This window comes from Oryctolagus cuniculus, chromosome 7 (genome assembly GCF_051225735.1).
Source record: "Oryctolagus cuniculus isolate XC-2025 breed Fujian yellow rabbit chromosome 7, ASM5122573v1, whole genome shotgun sequence".
NCBI lineage: Eukaryota > Metazoa > Chordata > Mammalia > Lagomorpha > Leporidae > Oryctolagus > Oryctolagus cuniculus.
This window is the reverse complement of record NC_142873.1, coordinates 102,758,891-102,777,299: the sequence shown is the minus strand read 5'-3', so window position 1 is coordinate 102,777,299 and position 18,409 is coordinate 102,758,891. Positions and strand designations below refer to the sequence as shown.

The 18,409-nt window shown below is 38.0% G+C and overlaps 1 protein-coding gene across 14 annotated transcripts in view; it reads left to right on the top strand.

The window, feature by feature from the left end:
• Positions 1-18,409, top strand: part of SRSF11 (serine and arginine rich splicing factor 11) — a 48,147-nt gene that overhangs the window by 13,284 nt on the left and 16,454 nt on the right. For 4 of the 14 annotated variants that reach the window (XM_070078283.2, XM_002715926.6, XM_070078285.2 and 1 more), the window contains 6 exons: positions 1,268-1,495; positions 8,537-8,670; positions 12,463-12,572; positions 14,952-15,044; positions 16,164-16,213; positions 17,152-17,279. In XM_070078283.2, coding sequence (XP_069934384.1) covers positions 1,290-1,495; positions 8,537-8,670; positions 12,463-12,572; positions 14,952-15,044; positions 16,164-16,213; positions 17,152-17,279 — 721 coding nt within the window. In that variant the 5' untranslated portion in view covers positions 1,268-1,289. Of the gene's footprint in view, positions 1-1,025; positions 1,496-8,536; positions 8,671-9,389; positions 12,169-12,462; positions 12,573-14,951; positions 15,045-16,163; positions 16,214-17,151; positions 17,280-18,409 lie in introns of those variants that run through there. The other 10 variants (XM_070078284.2, XM_017346178.4, XM_089337208.1 and 7 more) reach the window with 8 other exon arrangements.

Sequence of the window (18,409 nt, the reverse complement as noted above, 5' to 3'; positions counted from 1 at the left end):
GCTAGGTTTGGAATGGCTCAGAAAGCTCACAACTTTGGTAGACGACATGTCTACAATAAATATAGCTATGTCTTGTTACTAAGCAGAGAAAAGGAAACCCTAAGTAGAAACTGTAGCAGCAATGGGAGGAAGGCTCTACAGAAGATAGCTATTAGATATAATGAGAGAGGTCATTACTAACTTACATAAAGGCCCAGAGCAATGGAGTTTTTGTCAGGTTTGGAGAATAGCAAGTCACTGGATAACACTAGATGCAGTTCAGAGAGTGGTTCAGATGAGGCTGAAAAAGGCAGGCAGGCAGGCATTGCGGCTACTGTTTGGGAGCCCACAGCCAGAATCAGAATGCAGGTTGGAGTCTAGCTGCTCTGCTTCTGATTCAGCTCTGCTAATAACACACGTAGGAAGATGAGGGTGGCTCAAGTACTTTAGTCCCTGCCATCTACAGCGGAAACCCCGATGGAGTTCTGGCTCCTGGTTGTGGCCTGGTCTGGCCCTGGCTGTATAGGCATTTGGGGAGTGAACCAGTGAATGGAAGATCACTGGCTTTGAAATCAGTCTTTTTAAAAAGGGGGAAGGGGATGGTTGTCTAAAGTTCCAAAACTAAGTAGGAATGCGCAGGTGAACAAGTTTTTCTCTAGAAAATGTGGATCAGATACTTGGATATATTTAATTACTGTGTGATATGCTTTTAAAAAGAAGATCCTAGGAAAATTTATAGTGGTAGGGATAAAAATCTTGGTAGCTAGGATGGAAGGAAGTGTTCGGAACTGGACAGATCTACAAATGATTCTCAGTGCAGAAAGAAACATCAGGCTCTGTTTAATGAAAATAGTTGCTAAAATGTGCAGTTTTTTTGCAGGACAGTGAATGCTTGCTCTAAAAAATAAAAAAGTTAATGCGAGCCTCTTTACAAATCAAAAACTAGAGCTTTGCCTTCTCACTAGTTCGTAGTTTCGGCTGCGGGTGCGGCCTGCTGGGCCTGCGCGGGGCGGAGCCAGCGGTGACGCGCCCGGGCGCCGCAAGGCATTGTGGGGAGCGGGGGCTGGGAGTGAGGTGGTTGGAGGCGAGGTGGGGGCGGCCGTTTGTTTTCTCGTGGTCTCCAACCCGCGCGCTCTCTTCCCCTCCCCCCGGCGTGCGACGGGGCGGAGAAACGGCGGCGGCGGCGGCGGCAGTGGCTGAAGCAGCGGATACCCTCTCCTCTCCCGCGAACCGGTTCCTCTTCCCCCTCCCTCTCACTGTTTGTTGTGTGTTTGATGTGTTAAAGCAGGGGCGAGAACGCGAGCAGCGCCATGAGCAACACTACCGTCGTCCCCAGCACTGCGGGCCCAGGCCCCAGCGGCGGGCCCGGTGGCGGAGGTGGTGGTGGCGGCGGCGGAGGCGGCGGCACCGAGGTAATCCAGGTGACTAATGTCTCCCCGAGCGCTAGCTCTGAGCAGATGCGGACTCTCTTCGGTTTCCTAGGCAAGATCGACGAACTGCGCCTCTTCCCGCCAGAGTGAGTATCGTCCACCATCGCCGTTCTTGCTAACGCCGCCCCAGCGTGGGCCTACCCCACACCATTTCCTTAGGCCCTGTCGCTGCTTCCTCGGGCTAGGCTGCTGCAGCTCGGGGTGGCTCTTGCATTTAGTTAGGAAAGATCGTGCGTTTCAGGCCCAGGGAAAGGGAAGACTTCTGCTTTAGGCAGAGAGGCAAGGCCCGGGCATTCGGGGATGAAGAGACGCAGCCTCTTAATCTCGGGATTTTTCCTCCTCTCTCCGGTTGTGCCAACGTGGTCGTTTTGCCTTGGGCGCTTGAAGCAAGACACATTAGTCTATTTCTATCATAGGTTAAACGTCCTTTTAAAAAATCAAGCATTTTTTTTTTCTTTGCTTCCCTTGGAAGAAAGGTAACAGAATTGTTTATGACCGAGTTAATTTGATGTTAAACTTTGTAGGCTTATTGTTCACTTAGTGCTAATTATTGCTGTTGAATTATTCTGGGCCAGCCAGTAGAATTCAAAGATCGTATACCCTTTGTAACAGAAAATCCACTGAGCTTGAACGATTAATTTTTTTCAGGAGAACTTGTTTAAAACTCGAGGTTTTCCTTTTGTTTAAATGTACAGATTTGTGCTATTTAACAATTTTTGGGGGGCAGGAATTTCATATAATGTTGAAATTTTGAATTAGAGTGTATGACTTGTTTTTAACCTATTGTCATTAAGAAAATTCTTTGATGTTATTAAGTAAATGGATTAATTGTAAAGAAAGGTAATGTAAAGAACCCGTAAAATAAGAAAAGATAGTAAGTATCAGAACAAACATTTGAAATAAAATAGTCCTGTGCTCTTTGGGAATATTTATTCATGGAAAGTGAAAATTCAAATGCTAATGCCAGTAAACACTTAATATCCAGAGTTTTATGATGTCACTTAAATACTAAACAGGAGATTGGAATCCTCAAGAAATCTGTTTTGTTGCATTAATACATCATTAATTTTTGTACATTTCTGCTCAATAAAATAATAGATAAAATTGATTCTGTTAAATATTAGCATATTCACTTCTGCTTGGAATATTTTCACATTACTGATATTTTCAAGTCGGTGTGTTTCATTTAAGTTCAGATTGGTATTAATTTTACATGGAGAGGATTTTAAACAAGCTTGGTTTGTTTTGGTAATGAAGGACAGATAACTTGCATACTGTGAATTACAGAAATAGGTATTTTGCTGTTTTCTCACAACATGGTTTATAACTTGTTGGTAAAAACAGTAAAATGGCAGAAAATTAAAGTGTTATATTTGGTGATTGTACTATTTTACTACTAGGATATTTGAAATGCTCAGACTCATAAATTAAAAATTCCAACTCTGAAATGGTGTATTCATGCTCTAAAGACATTTTTGTTATGCATTTAAAAAAGGAAAAGACAGATGTAATCGTTTTACTGGTTCATTTTTTTACATAATGAGAGGACAGTATTTAGAGGAAGTCCTGATGGACCAGAGTCTGGCTTTTGGCTTTGTAGTCCAATGACTTGTTCCATCATAAAGTGCATAGCTGATACTTGCTTGGGAATTTTTTTATCCATCTTCATAATCTGTAAGTGCATTGAGTGGGCACTTTTACCTGTTTTACAAGAAGATAGTGATAGATGTTTGCTCTTTGGCTCTTTGCTTTATGTTCCCACATAGAGATCATTTTCTTTTGGAAATGTACAGGATTACAATATAGTGAATGTTCCATTACTTTTAGTGATCTCCCAGATTTGAATAGCTCTGTGAATGTATATTTTTATTTATTGTTGTTTTTAACTGATTTATCTGAATAGCTAATAAGACCATAACTTGGCTGTACTTTCTTGATAGTTTCTGTAAACTCACTGCAGTTGTCACTAATACTTTTTTTTTTTTTTTTTTTTTTGCTTAAAGATTTATTTATTTAAAAGGCAGAGCCACAGAGAGAGAAAGAGGATTTCCATCTGCTGGTTCACTCCCCAAATGGCCACAAAGGCTGGGGCTGGGCCAGGCTGAAGCCAGGAGCCTGGAGCTTCCTCCAGGTCTCCCACATGGGTATAGGGCCCCAGGTGCTTGGGCCATCTTCTGCTTTCCCAGTGACATTAGCAGAGAGCTAGATTGAAAATGGAGCAGCCAGTTCTTGGACCAGCACCCATCTGAGATGCTGGCATTGTAGGCAGCGGCTTTACCCACTATGCTACAGTGCTGGCTGTGTCCCTCGTATCTTGCCCTGAGTAATGTACCGTGGACTCCTAGCAATCCAAAGTCATTCGTCATTCAAAAAAATATGTATTCTGTAATTTGGAGGTTAAAATTGAATGAGATTATGTAAAATTCTTTGGTGAGCATTATATGTGTGTGCCTGTGTTTTTAATTTCCTCCAACAGGCATTCACACCCCCGGAACTCTTTTTTCCCCTTGAGAGGCCCTTGGTGTGCTTGCCTTTGTTTTTCATATGTCAATTTAATCAGAGAATCCTTCTCCTACCACTATATGTGAAAACATGGCACCCTGCTTTTTGTTTTTTCTCTGTCCCAGACAGGTTGAGTTTAACTTCTTCATAGAATATAAAGTTCTTGAGTTCATCAACAACATCATCTGAAAGGCGTTTTTTAAGAGTATGAACCAGAATGTTGCTGAGCCCCATGCACACAATTCTAACTGCTTGTTTGGGGGAAATTTTCCAGGGTTTCAGTAACCACCTGCTCTAGGTGTCCTGGTCTGTTTCAGTCTGCTTCTTGGCTTTTTTTTAAGCAAAAAACTACTGGCATATATTTTCACCAAGATGTGAATGTCTGTATTCACAATAGATAATATTTTGACCTTTCTTTTCAGTACGATAGCCTTCAATTATTTGAAAGTATTGATCACTGACCCCATATTTTTTAAAGACTTGATTATAGTCATTCCTAAAATACATATGGAAATTAAACATAGTCTGTGCATTGTAAGTTACATGCTTTCAATATTCTTCAGTCTTAGAGGAGAAAACTGAAATTCACATAGATAGTTTTGTATGCCTAAACCACACCGCGAATGTCAGAAGTGCTGGTAGAATTCCAATTTATCACTCTCCTTTATCATTTGATCCAGAATTGGTTGATTTAGCCTGGCAGTTGGTGGCTTTTGTCATGCTTTACATTAAGTAAGTATTCAAATGTTTTAGTAGAGTTTGACAGTGGAGATTCTAACTGGAGTACTTACCAGGTAATCATCCCACTGAAACATGTGAAAATTATGTAATAACTGAAAGCTACTGTAACACTAAGTTCATTAGTAACATTTCAGCGGGAAAAATAAGGATCATACAAGTATAAATAACTGTGTAGTTAGGTAAGGAAAAGAATTTAGTTCACTTTTTTAAAAAAGATTTATTTATTTGAAAGGCAGATTTGGAGGGAGAGAAGAGAGATCAGATCAGATCTTTCCATCTGTATTTCAATCCCCAAATGGCTGCAGTGGATGGAGCTGGGCCGATCTGGAACAGGAGCTTTCAGGTCTCCCACGTGGATGCAGGAGCCCAAGCAACTGGGTGATCTTCCGTTGCTTTCCCAGGTGCATTAGCAGGAAGCTGGATCAGAAGTGAAACAGCTGGGACTCGAACTGGCACCCATTTGGGATGCCAGCGTAGCAGGCGAAGGCTTAACCTGCTACTCAACAGTGCCAGCTAGTTCACCTTTTAAGAAAAAATTGTCTAATGTAACATGTTACTGAGGGATTCTGTGAGGCCAATAGTATCAAGGTTTCAGGTAAACCTCACCTTTGTCACACACAAGCTACTTTTTTGGATTTAAAATATGATTGTTTATGATTTGAATATTCTCACTTAGAAATGGTTAGTGCGGTGTTAAGATGGGAGTTAAGACTGGTAGCAGTGTCCTGAACCTCAGGCTCTTAAATATAAGTGGTCATGAGTGTCAACTGAGAGTATTGTTAAGAATTATAGACCTAAAGGTGGCCATTTACCCTAATGGTTAAGACTGCCACATCCCCATTGAATAGCTGGGTCACTTGATTCCTTGCTCTGGCTCCTCTCTGCAGCTTCCTACTGCTACAGACCTAGGAGATGGTGGTGATGGCTTAAGTGATTGAGTAACTGCCACCCCCGTGGGAAACCTGGATTGTGTTCCTACTTCCCAGCCAGAGGACCATTGGAAACAGTACTACCACTCTTCAGTGGAGGAGCATCATATACCACTCATCTTGTCCTGTTTCAACAGTTCTTCTTTATCTATAATAGTTTTTAGAAACTAAAGATACTTAGATCTTTAGAGGTAGTACTTGTGAACAATTCTAGGATATGAAGGTTGATTTGAGGCATCAGTCTTTTAATATTGAAAGGTGTCTCAAAAATTTTAACAGAGTGTTATTGTGGTGTAACATAGCAATGCCAGTGCTGTGGCTTAGCATCCCATATGGGCACTGCTTAAAGTGGCTGCTTCACTTCCAATGCAGCTCTCTGCTATGGCCTAGGAAGGCAGTAGATGATGGCCCAAGTCCTTGGGTCACTGCACCCACATGGAAGACCCAGAAGTTGTTCCTGGCTCCTGGCTTCTGATTGGCACAGCTCTGGCCGTTTGGCCATCTGGGGAGTGTACAACTGAATGGAAGAGCTCTCTGCTTGTGCTTCTCTGTAACTGCCTTTCAAATAAATAAATCCTGGGGGGGAAAAAGATAGTTTGAAGTGGAAAAGATTATACTGGTTTTTTGACGGTAGTCACATTACTATTTGAGCTTTACCTTACTAGTGCTTATTATGGTAGGTTTTATTATAACTAAACTTTATTATAACTAAAATAATATTTGTATCATTCCTCTGATGTGAGTGATTAGAGAAAATAGGGATCATTTTATAATAGAGTGTGCACAGTGCTTTTTTTGTTCTAGAATAACTATGCATTATAAAAGAAAGGACTTCAAAAAGTAAGTGACTGCTAGTTCCTAAGGCACTGTATTAGGAAACATAACATGGTAGTATTAAAAGAGCTTTCTGATTTAGCTGGTAAAACATGAATGTCAGAGGTGTCTTTGGTAAAACATTCTTTTTTCTACTTCTGGGCAACTTTGTTAAATTTTGTTTGGGAGGCAGGTGGTCTGGATGCCTGCATTCCATATCTGAGTGCTTTGGTTTATATACACTGGTACTGTTCCTCATTCCAGCTTTCTGCTAATGAATACCCTGGGAGGTAGCAGGTTATGGCGGAAGCAATTAGGTCTTTGCCTCCCATGGGAGAGACCCATATTGAGTTCCTGTCTTCAGCCCTGGCTGTTGCTGGCATTTCAAGAGTGAACCAGGAAATGGGAGATATCTTTATGCCTTTTAAATTATTTAAAATTTGGAGGAAGATCAGTAGTGCTTCACGTTTAGAAGAAACTACTGTATCCCTTCAAGAATTAACATTAAGTCTCTAAATTCCTTGTGTATATATCTCAGTGTTGCTTTGAATCTGGTTTAGCCTGTGCTTATGAGATCTCTGTAGGGAAACATCAGAAATGCTAATGGGTTTGAGCCCTCGGGTCACATATATATAGTGTGTAGACTTCAAGTTATGATTAATACACAAACTGAGAAACTTTTCCTTAATGAACATTCCTCACATACCTAATGTAACCACATCTGATGTAATTACATTTTTACTTGCACCTGAGAATGTTATTCATTTGAAAAGTTAACAGTGAAGCTTTGTTTTAAAAGCATTATGGTATATTAGAGAATTTCTCTTTTCATTATTACATCTTAGGATATAATTGTCATTATGATAAAGCCGTAGTTCTTGTCGCAGATGCATATTAAAGTTATCAGGGTTAAACTAAAAAAGGAAGAAGAGATCAGTACTTCATAAAGATCTTATTTAGTGTGATTCGAAGTCTGGAGTCTAGGTATATTTTTCCTCACAGATGATTTTAAGGTATAACCTTTAATCCTTCCCTTTCTGAGTTGGAAGGCAGAAATTTAAACTACTTTGTATTCCAAATAAGCAAAACTTTTCTTTGTGTTAGCTATGTTACCATTACACATAACTTGCAGTTAAGTACTTGTTTGTCCCATCCCTAAAGAAATAATTTGCTGAAGGAAATAGCTCATTTTATGTATTTATTAATATTTTTAAAGATTTATTTTATTTATTTGAAAGACAAAGGGAGAGGTCTTCTATCCACTGATTCACTTCCCAAATGGCTGCAACGGCCAGAGCTGAGCTGATCTGAAGCCAGGAGCTTCTTCTGAGTCTCCCACGTGGGTGCAGGAGCCCAAGCATTTGGGTCATCTTTCACTGCTTTCCCAGGCACATTAGCAGGGAGTTGCATAGGAAGTGGAGCAGCCAGGACTCAAACCTGTGCCCATATGGGATGCCGGCACCTCAGGCCAGGGCTTTCACCTGCTGCGCCACAACGTCGGCCCCATGAAGTAGCTCATTTTACTTACTGAAATGTGTAATAGTACTTGGGTGGGTACTGTTCCTGTGTATGCTCAAAATTTTACTTTGAAAATGTTTTAAACCAGAAAGCCTTGTTTACAGTGCCTTGTTTACAGCCTTGTTTACTACTGTAGATGAAAGAGAGCAGGGCATGGAAAAAATTAATTGTGCAGGTCAGGAAAACTCAATGATCAGAGAGGTATACTTTTCCGTGATTCTATTATGCCTGAAATAGAGATTCATCGTTTTCACTTGGAGAAATTAGCCATAATGAAGAGTTTGTAAGCCAACTTTATACCTGTTTTTCAAAATAGTACTGGTATTAGAAAAATCATGTTGACATTTTGGGGTCTCCTACTCTGGGAGAGTACCTTCAAACTTTTTAACCTGCTACAGTATATATTTACATACATAGAGATCTTAAGTTTTTATCTATACTGCAATTTACTAATAGTTCAATAGATAATACATTACTGGAAGTATTTTCCTTTGATCTGCATAAATTATGTGATCATTTTTATCTGCATATTTTACTTTTTGAGTGCAGTTATTTTTGAATTGTACATTTGTGTTTGGCTGATATTCTTCTTCTCTTCTTTTATGTTATTTGTTTATTTTTTAGTGATTCACCTCTGCCAGTCTCATCTCGTGTGTGCTTTGTTAAATTCCATGATCCAGACTCAGCAGTTGTGGCACAGCATCTGACAAACACTGTATTCGTTGACAGAGCTTTGATAGTCGTACCATATGCAGAAGGTTTGTGCTTTGTTTAACTATGTCTCTGGGCATCCTAAGATGACCATCTACCTCAGTGTAGCTGTAGAGTGAGCACTAGAGCATGATAAAATTGAAGTTATTAACGTTTTGAAACCCTTGTTATACTGCAGTCATAATTTTTAGTTGAAACTTTTTTTAATTCTAAAAATAAGCAATCAGGTCTGTTTTTGTAAGATATTTTACTTTTTGCTTTCTTTTAAAATCTTTTTAAGTTCATTAAAACCATGTCCCTATTTGTAACCCTCAGAGATACAGCTATTGGGTTAATTTGATGTTAAGCTTTATGAAGAGTTCTGAAGGTGAATGATTCTCTCTGTGTACATTTACACATAAACCTTCAAATAAATGCATGATGTTATTTCTGTGTAAAATAAATGACTAGCTTAGTTTTTATTTCCTTAGTGCTTCTTGCACTTATAACTTGAAATGAAAAATCCCTCGTTGAGTTCCAGTATACCAAGGGTTGCAATGGTTTTTGATTTTTTTGTTTTGGTTTGGTATTTATTTATTTATTTATTTTATTTTATTTATTTATTTATTTTGTGAAAGTGCAAGATTTCCTATAGCTTAGGTGCCAGATGGGCACTGGGTGTTTTGATTTTATGCCAGATTATCTTGTTCATTCTTGCTATATTTTCTAGAATATCTCTAAATAATAAATTCTTCTCTCTGTTATTTGTGTGTGTGATTTTTGTAGTGGAGAAGGCAAATGCAAAACCCTTCCAGATGACTGAAAAACAGTGGGTCCTCTGCAGCTACAGGGGATTCTAGACATTAACTAAAGGCCAGCAAGCGCTCAAGTGCCCCAAGTGTTATCCTGGTGTAACCATTTGTTAACTACATTTTCTCTCTTTTTACATTTTAGGCTGTTAAAGTAATTTGACAGAAAAAAATGAGCAGATTTTTGGATCTAAAAAAAGCCACTGTGACAAGACAACACTATTTTAATGCCATTTTGTAAAATTTTCTAAGGCATATTTTATAACTAGGTTGTTCCCAGTGTACTGTTACTTGATTTGGTTTTTGGTAACTAAATTTTGATCAAAGAAATCACTGGAATATAAAAATTCTTGATTTTAAGCTAACAGTTTATTAACTATCCTGACCAAGACTTCAATGCCCTTTCTTTAATAAACTGGTCATTGGAAGCAGAACCTTTATATTGTTGATTTTAGACGCTGTCTTGTATCTTAGAATGCAAGTGTGAACATTTACACCATACCTTACAAAAGATGTGAAATGTCTAGTCCTGAAAACATAGAAATTACCTCTGGTTTTCTAAAGAAATGAACTTGCATTCATAGATGGGTTAAGGCATGCTATATAATAACAGTGCATCTGTGTCCATGATATTGAAGTGTTTAAGCCCAGTTTTAAGGTTTTGATTGATTGATTGATAGACCTTGAGTTAGTTTCGTTTATCTCAGTGTGCCTATTGTAGGATAAGACTTAACCACTAACAGAAAACTTACAGATTTAAAATTCAGAATGAGAAAATATAGATGATAGTTCTTGGAACAAAGGTCAAATCATGTGAGTAATGTGCAAAATATTTTAGTTAGCCTTTAAGTTTAAAAAATTTTTATTGGCTAAGTATTATCATTCCCAATCCCTGAACATAATACAGTATATCATATAACTAGCTTTTGTTAATGTTTTTAGACCATAGTAATTCTTTTATATATAAGTTCTGAAAGGGAAGTGTTTAGAAATATGTAGAGAATTATAGAAATGTTTGGCTCAGTAATCTATTTTGGTGTATTTAATTTTCTGGTATGATATGCTGTATTAATGTTACCTCCAGTAAGTAACTTGATGTATTGATCCCTTTGTTGCCATTCACTCCGGTTGTATCTCTTGCACTTTAATGGTTGGCTCTTGGTCAGTGTTTTAGAGCAATAGACACAAAGTGTACGGTAAGGAATAGTTTTTAAGTAGTAAAACTGAGCCGGATTTGGAAGGAACTCTTAATAGTAATGGATTTGGGGGTTATTTAGGTTCCTTGGTTAATGTTTGTTTCTTTTGTCTGTTTCTTTTTCTTTCATTTCTACACATTCATGCAGTATTTCATGGTTCTATCAAAGCAGCAGTAAAAAAAATACTCTTGACGCATGAAAATTAACTGGTGAGGGGCCTCATTGCTATTTTTAAATTGTAGTTTTATTTTTTAAATAGTCCTTTTTTAATCAGAGGATCAGATGCATGACTTTTTTTTTAATGGATGCAGATCTTCTATCAGGTGTCTCACAATAAATTCAAGAGGATTTTAGTTTTCCAGAAATGTTGCAAATGCACTGATTTTAGTAAGATGTTGATACTTAATATATCCTCTTGAGACATAATTTTGCATGCAAAATTATCCCATAATCTTTATAGGTTTGTTAATATTGATGCATTAATGCCCTATATCTAAGTGATCTTTTCCCCTCCCCTCCATGACTCTTGGTATCTAAATTGATGACAGCTCTGACACAAGCAAGATAACAGTGCTGTGTAGTATACATTTGTTTATATTATCGGCACTTCTCAGTTTAGGTGGAAGGAACCATTACCTTTATTTAACAGTGGTTTTTCTTTTTTGTTGTTGTGTTTTACAGTTCTTTTCCCTGGTTCAGCCTGAACTATATACCAGGCCCTGCTGAAAATACCACCCAACAGTTTTCTTCTGCAGCTTATCCAGTTTCTCTTAAGTGCCCTGTACATATTGTATGTTTTATGATGAGATGCAGTTTCTTAATATGTATGACAGAAATACTACTGGTATTTGCAAATATGTAGTTTAATTGTATTATTGAACTCTCATTTTGGGGGCTTGGGCACATTAACAGATTAATCCATCTGTATAGGGCTTTTGCTGTTGGATAGAATTTAAATTGTCTACATAAATATTTGTCTTAGGACCCTTAGATTTTATCTGAATACACAGATTAGGCTTTAAAAACAGACATACATGTCAATTTTTTCTTAAGGAGTTTGGCCAAGTTAGCTTTTGAACTGACATTATATAGCAGCACTTTTGGTATGGTTAGCATGGCACATGTTGGACCATAAAGCATTTTACTGTACAGGTAAGGAATGTGCCATGTTGTTTTACCTATTCTCTCTTTCTCTCTCTCACACACACACATCCTGTGTGTATTCAGAGACCTTCAGAAACATTCATACTCATTTTCATGAGCCAGCAAAAGCCCTACTCTTGATTCCAACAGAATATTTCCTTTACATACTTTTCTTCTCTTAATTTTTACAAAATTTGTGTGGTAGGTGTAAAAGAAAATCATAGTAACTGTACCATATTATTAACCCCTAAATCAAACTTTTTTTGTCTTGTGTATCTTGATTTTTCTGTGTGCTTTATAGTGAAGCAGCCGACACGAGTCGTTGTTCATAAAACAGCTTTTGAAAGTTGAGAGCACACCCCTGGAGAACCGACTGTGCTTGCTTACGTTTGGTTCATGACTTAAAAATCGAGTACAGGTGATGAAATCTTGGCAGTGTTAACAAAAAAGTAGTGTGTATTGTGCTATTTTTTTTTTACTCTAGAAACTTAACCATTTGTAGAGAAAAAGGAAACAAATTTTCACACATTGAAGTTTCATTCTGACATAAAATTAATGATAAATAATCATAGAAATCAAGCTTTATATTTTAGCGAACATAAGTACTTTCAACAAACTCAGGTGGTGTTTCAGGGAGACATTTTCTGGGTGTTTTTGTGTGTTTTCTGTCTTAGAAAAGAATGTGTTCTAATGCTAAGATATTTCTCTGCAGGAGTTATTCCTGATGAGACTAAGGCTTTGTCTCTGTTGGCACCAGCTAATGCAGTGGCAGGTCTTCTGCCTGGTGGTGGACTCCTGCCTACCCCTAACCCTCTTACCCAGGTAATATTTGATTGAATTTTTGAAGGGTGGGAAGGAACTCAGAATTGTGAATAAAATTGAAAGCATTTGAATTTTTTAAATGCTGTTGAAAGTCTAGCACATAGAATAATGTCACATGTGTGCATAGTCTTGTAAAAAACTATATTATAATCCTAAATAGTACTGATCATCTCTTAAAGATTTGCATTAAGGATTTCTTTTTCAAAGCATATTGGTCTTCTGTTACCTAAGGATTTGCTTGAAAATAAACATGGATTCTTCATGGGGGTGTTTGAAATGGAGAAGGTGAAATATAGCAAGCTAAAAGAGTGTAACACTGATAACACTGTGAGAAACATTTTTTTAAGAAACATTATTTTAGAACTAAAAGGCAGTTTCAGTACCATTCTGAATTTCAGGATTGTAAATGGTCAGTGGTTTTGTAGATAGTAGTTAATGATGAGCCTCAACTAGAAATCTATAAAAACTTTCTTTTTTCTCTTATCATTTTGCCTGTTTTAGTAATTGGTTTGATAACTATGAAGTGAACTGCAGCATGCAGAATTGTGGGAAAATCAGGAGTTTCCAAGCTTTTGGGATATGAGTTTATCAAACTCAACTTCTAGTTCTTTACCTATGAAATCCTGGCAATTTCTAGATCCTTTTGACTCATAAGATTATGTATTAAGTATATTAACCAGAAATTCAAAGTAGCATTAACACAGTGGTTTACCTGTACTCAGTTAAGTTACTTTGAGAAAGTTTTGTACTTTTTATTTACTAAATGTTACCCGAAGCATGCAAGGGCTGTCATTGTGGTACAATGTTATTAAGCCACTGATTGCAGTGGATGCTGGCATTCTATATCAGAGCATACATTCAAGTCTCAGCTGCTCCACTTCTGACCCAGTGCCCTGCTAATGCATCTGGGAGAAAGGCACTGGAAGATGGCCCGATTGCTTGGGCCCCTGCCACCCACGTGGGAGGCCTGTGTGGAATTCCAGGTTCTTGACTTCTGCCGGGCCAGGCTGTGTCTGTTGTAGAAGTGAACCAGCAGATGTATCTCTCTGTTTGTCACTCTGTCTCTCAAAAAAAATTTTTGGAGGAAAAGACTGAATATGTGGGGCCTCTACCTGCAGAGCTGGCATCCCATGTTGGGGCCAGTTTGAGTACTGGCTGCTTCACTTCCGATCCAGCTCCCTGCTAATGTGCCTGGGAAACCAGTGAGAGGTGAGGGCCCCTAGGTGTCCCTTATGGTTTTACGGGAAAAGTCAGCAGATGCAAAGACCAGGAGAAGAATCTGTTTCCTTATTCAGTGTCCTGCCAGCACTCCACAGATGAAGCTTATTACGATCATGGAAGCTATCAAGGCAAAGTGTTTTATAAGGGCCAGGCCTCAAGTATTACAAAGTAGGACAAAGAATGTGGATTTGGAGTTAAGAAATATTTATAATTTGCACACACAAGAATATATTAACATTGTGAATTAGTTTTTTGTTTTTTCTTCTCCAAGTCATGATTTTAAAGGAGGAATGTTCTGTAATGAATAAAAAAAATTATGGGATTGGCCTTATGGTACAGTAGATTAGATGCTACCTTTTACACACTCATCCTATATTGGAGTTTCTGGTTCAAGTCCAGATCTTCCATTATTTCTGATCCAGCATCCTGCTAATACATCTGGGAGATAGCAGGTGATGGCCCAAGTAGTTGAGTTCCTGCTACTTGTAGGGAAAACCAATTTCCTGTCTTTGGCTTGACCCAGCCCCAGCTATTGCAGGAATTTGGGGAGTGAACCATCAAATATAAGATTCATCTGCCTTTTTACCTGTCTCCCTCCCTTTCTGTTACTCTGCCTTTAAATCAGTTATCCTTAAAAGATGATGGGAGGGAAGGCTTCAGACAAAGAGGAGTTGGCAAAGTAGGGTGGTTTGACAGAGTTACAGAGAGACAGATGTCTTCCATCTGCCATTTCACTCGTATGTGGCAGCAATGGCCTGGGCTGTGCCAAGACAAAGTGTCTCCCTTGTGGGTGGCAGGGGCCTAAGTAGTTGGACTATCCTTCCTGCCTTCCCAGGTATATTAGCAGGGAGCTGAATTAGAAGCAGAGCCAGGTAGGTATTGAATTGGTTGGCACTGCTGGGATTCCAGTGTCACAAGCAGCAGCCTTTGCCACAGTGTCAGCATCAGGCCTGTTTTTGTTAATACTTTTTATTCAGCCTGCCTGTTGGTTTGTGTATTGTCTTTGGTTCCTTTTTCAGCTACAGTGGTAATAGTTGTATGGATTTGTGTACAATTGAGTAGTTTGAGCCTACAGACTCTGTTTTTAGGGGAAAAAAGTTCACCTGAAGCATAAGGCACAGAAATGAAGTTTTAAATAAATGAAATTTGGTTTTTCAGATTGGCGCTGTTCCTTTGGCTGCTTTGGGAGCTCCTACTCTTGATCCTGCCCTTGCTGCACTAGGGCTTCCTGGAGCAAACTTGAACTCTCAGGTACAACTTACTATTACCCTTCAGATTTGGAGTCACTTTGTATAGAAAATTTCTTTTTTATTTATTTTTTTTTTAGATTTATTTATTTATTTTAAAGAGTTACAGAGAGGAGAGGCAGAGAGAGAGAGAGGTACACTCCCCATATGGCCGCAACGGTCGGAGCTGCACCGATCAGGAACCAGGAGCCTCCTCCAGGTCTCCCATTTGGGTGTAGGGGCCCAAGGCCTTGGACCATCTTCTGTTGCTCTCCCAGGCCATAGCAGAGAGCTGGATTGGAAGAGGAGCAGCCAGGACTAGAACCGGCGCCCATTTGGAATGCCGGCGCTTAAGGCCAGGGCATTAACCCGCTGCGCCGCAGTGCCAGCCCCGAAAATTCATTTCATTAATTTATAGTTTGCAGTTGAAGATCAGGAGTTAACTGCCATATTATAAAAATGATTTGTTGTTGTTGTCAAATGTGTTAAAAAGTTATTTTAATGCTCACTAAATTATTAGCCTGTTACCCATAAAAATTTTTTTTTTTTTTTTTTTCATATAATTCAAAATGGAAAATAGGTTCACAGGAAGCCAGGACACCATCAGTGTTGTGGAAAAAAGAGTAAATAGTCATGAAAGAATGGGAACATGAGCTCATAATTTGTTTTTCTATCATGGGAATTTTTTTTCTTTTATTATAATTGCCTAAACTTTTTTCTGAAATCCTTACTTTGTGGAGATCTTCTGATACACTGGCTAAATAGTTTAGTTTGGATTTCGCTTTATGTGTTTCTTGAAAGTACTATTTTACTGGCAGAGCCTTAAATTATCAAAAGATAATTCTGTGAAATCTGGACTATTCAGCCTCATTATCTTAGATAACTTGCTAAAGCTCCTCTGTCAGTATTGTGGCCATTAAGGTTGCCTGTTTTCTTTTGGTATTTTCTTTTGGCTACTAAAAGATTTTCTATGATATATAGCTTGCCTTATATTTCTGTTGGTTAGTGTTGTGCCCAGAGCATGTTGCTTTTTGTAGGTTTGGCAGATTGTTCCAGGACATACTGAGACATAAACATACTGAGAAAATAGCAGTTATGTACTGTTATTTGTATTTTCATTTTTCTTATATTTTTGTTTTTGCAGTCTCTTGCCGCAGATCAGTTGCTGAAGCTCATGAGTACTGTTGATCCCAAGTAAGGGTTTTTCTCTGTTTCCATTAGTGATTTGGCATTTCACTATCTAGGGTTTGGGAAAAACTGTCCCAGAGCAAAGAAGTAAAACATGTTAGGTAAATAATTTTAGCCAATAACTTTGACACGCTAGTAAGCTCACTTCATGTTGTAATTAAAATTGTTAACTGCTTGACATTTAACAAGTTTATGGAACTTTTTAAATTGGTAATTTGTTGGTATGTTAAAATTTGCTAAGTGGTAAATTTGGTAAATGTCACTGTCAATAAGTTGCAGACCACAGATGTCTTTACTAGTTAGTGGCTGTTTTCTTAAAAATTACCTTAAAGTTAAAATTCAAGTATAATCCCACCATCCAGCTGACAAAATATCACCAGCACAGTTGAAGCTCCCAGTGTATCCATTCTTAGTTACATTACCACTCTCCCACAAATAACTAGCATGCTCAATTTGAATATGTATAATTTTTCTTTCATGTGTAAAACCTCTTAAGGGACATTTTAGTGTTTCCAGTCAGTATTTCATGTGTAACTTTGGGACATTTTTCCTCTGCCTCAGTTTCTTCCCAACTTCAAAATAAAAAGTAGTGCTTTCTACCCAACAAAAGTAGGATGTTGTTAATCATGTAAGGGAAAGGTCAGTTAAATTTTTGTGTCAATACATTGCCTTGTACTAACATTTCTTAAAAGGTCTATGGTAATAGATGGTCGGCAAAATTAAATGAATATTTTCCTTATTCCAGATATCTCTGAGTTATTAAAATGCAGGTGCACACTGTAAATATTCAAAATGACACTTTACAATGTATTGTTAACCTAAATTGTGGAATCCTCACCCTTTTTTATAAGGAGTGTTTTTCAAAAATGTTATGTGGAACATACGCATTTGAAATGCAGGGATACACTTAAAATATTTCAGATCTCAATTCTTGTCTGTTTCAGGTTGAATCATGTAGCTGCTGGTCTTGTTTCACCAAGTCTGAAATCTGATACCTCTAGTAAAGAAATAGAGGAGGCTATGAAAAGAGTACGAGAAGCACAGTCCCTGATTTCTGCTGCTATAGAACCAGGTGAATATGTTTGTAGAGTTTTGTGAAACATTAAATTCTATATTATTGTCCAAAGTAAGTATATAAATCTGGAAATATGTTAAATATGGTTTTTTTCCTAATTTCCCAAATTCTGAAAAGATTATGTGTGAGACATTGTTGTGTTACAGCAGGTTATGCTTCTGCTTATGATGCCAACATCCCTTATCAGAGTGCCGCTTTAGTCCTGGCTGCTGTGTTCCCATCCAGCTTCCTGCTGATGTGCCTGAGAAGGCAACAGAAGAAGACCCAAATAACTAGGTCCCTGCCACCCATGTGAAATACCCTGATGATGTTCCTTGTTCCTCTCTTTTGCAGCCATTTGGAGAATGAACCATTGGATAGAGAAGCACTCTGTCTCTCTCTGCCTCTCTGCCTTTGAAACAAATAAATATTTAAAAGGATTATTTAGTGACATACCACCTAGACATGTGTAAATAATTGGAGATACTTCTGATTATTACACTAGTAATAACTACATCTTAGGAGAGGACCTGAAATGTTGCTGGTTGTCCAGGGCAACCACCACAGCAGTGATTGAAATAGTACAAAATGTCAGTGTTATGTAATATTTGGTGTAAGATTTGGGTGTTTTTAGTCAAATGTCTCGGTTGAGATAGGCTAGTTTTTAAGACTTTGATTGAAAGAACCTGGTAAAAATGCCAGTCTCATTTATTTAAAGAAAACTAAACATTCTTTGCAGGTTGCCTTTTTGAGTTGAAAGTAAATGGTATTCCCATTGTCCAGCTGTGTATTTTTGTCCATGATCCTAGATTTGTTCTTCCACATTGATTCAGGTTTTACTGTTTACTTCAAAGTATCATGGGTATGTTCTTAGTATTAGGAAAATGATTTTATTTTTAAAGACTAATACTGTATAAACTGTTACCAAATACTTTACATGTATTATATAATTTAATTAGTAAAATGTCAGATAATTGGCCGTAGTCAAATGGAAAATAGGAGCTTTATTTATTTATTTATTTTAAAGCTTTCTTTGTTTAGGAAGAGTTACATAGAGAGGAAGAGATAGAGATCTTCATCTGTTGATTCACTCTGGCCAGCACTGGTACAGGCTGAAACCAGGAGCTTCTTTCAGGTTTCCCACATGG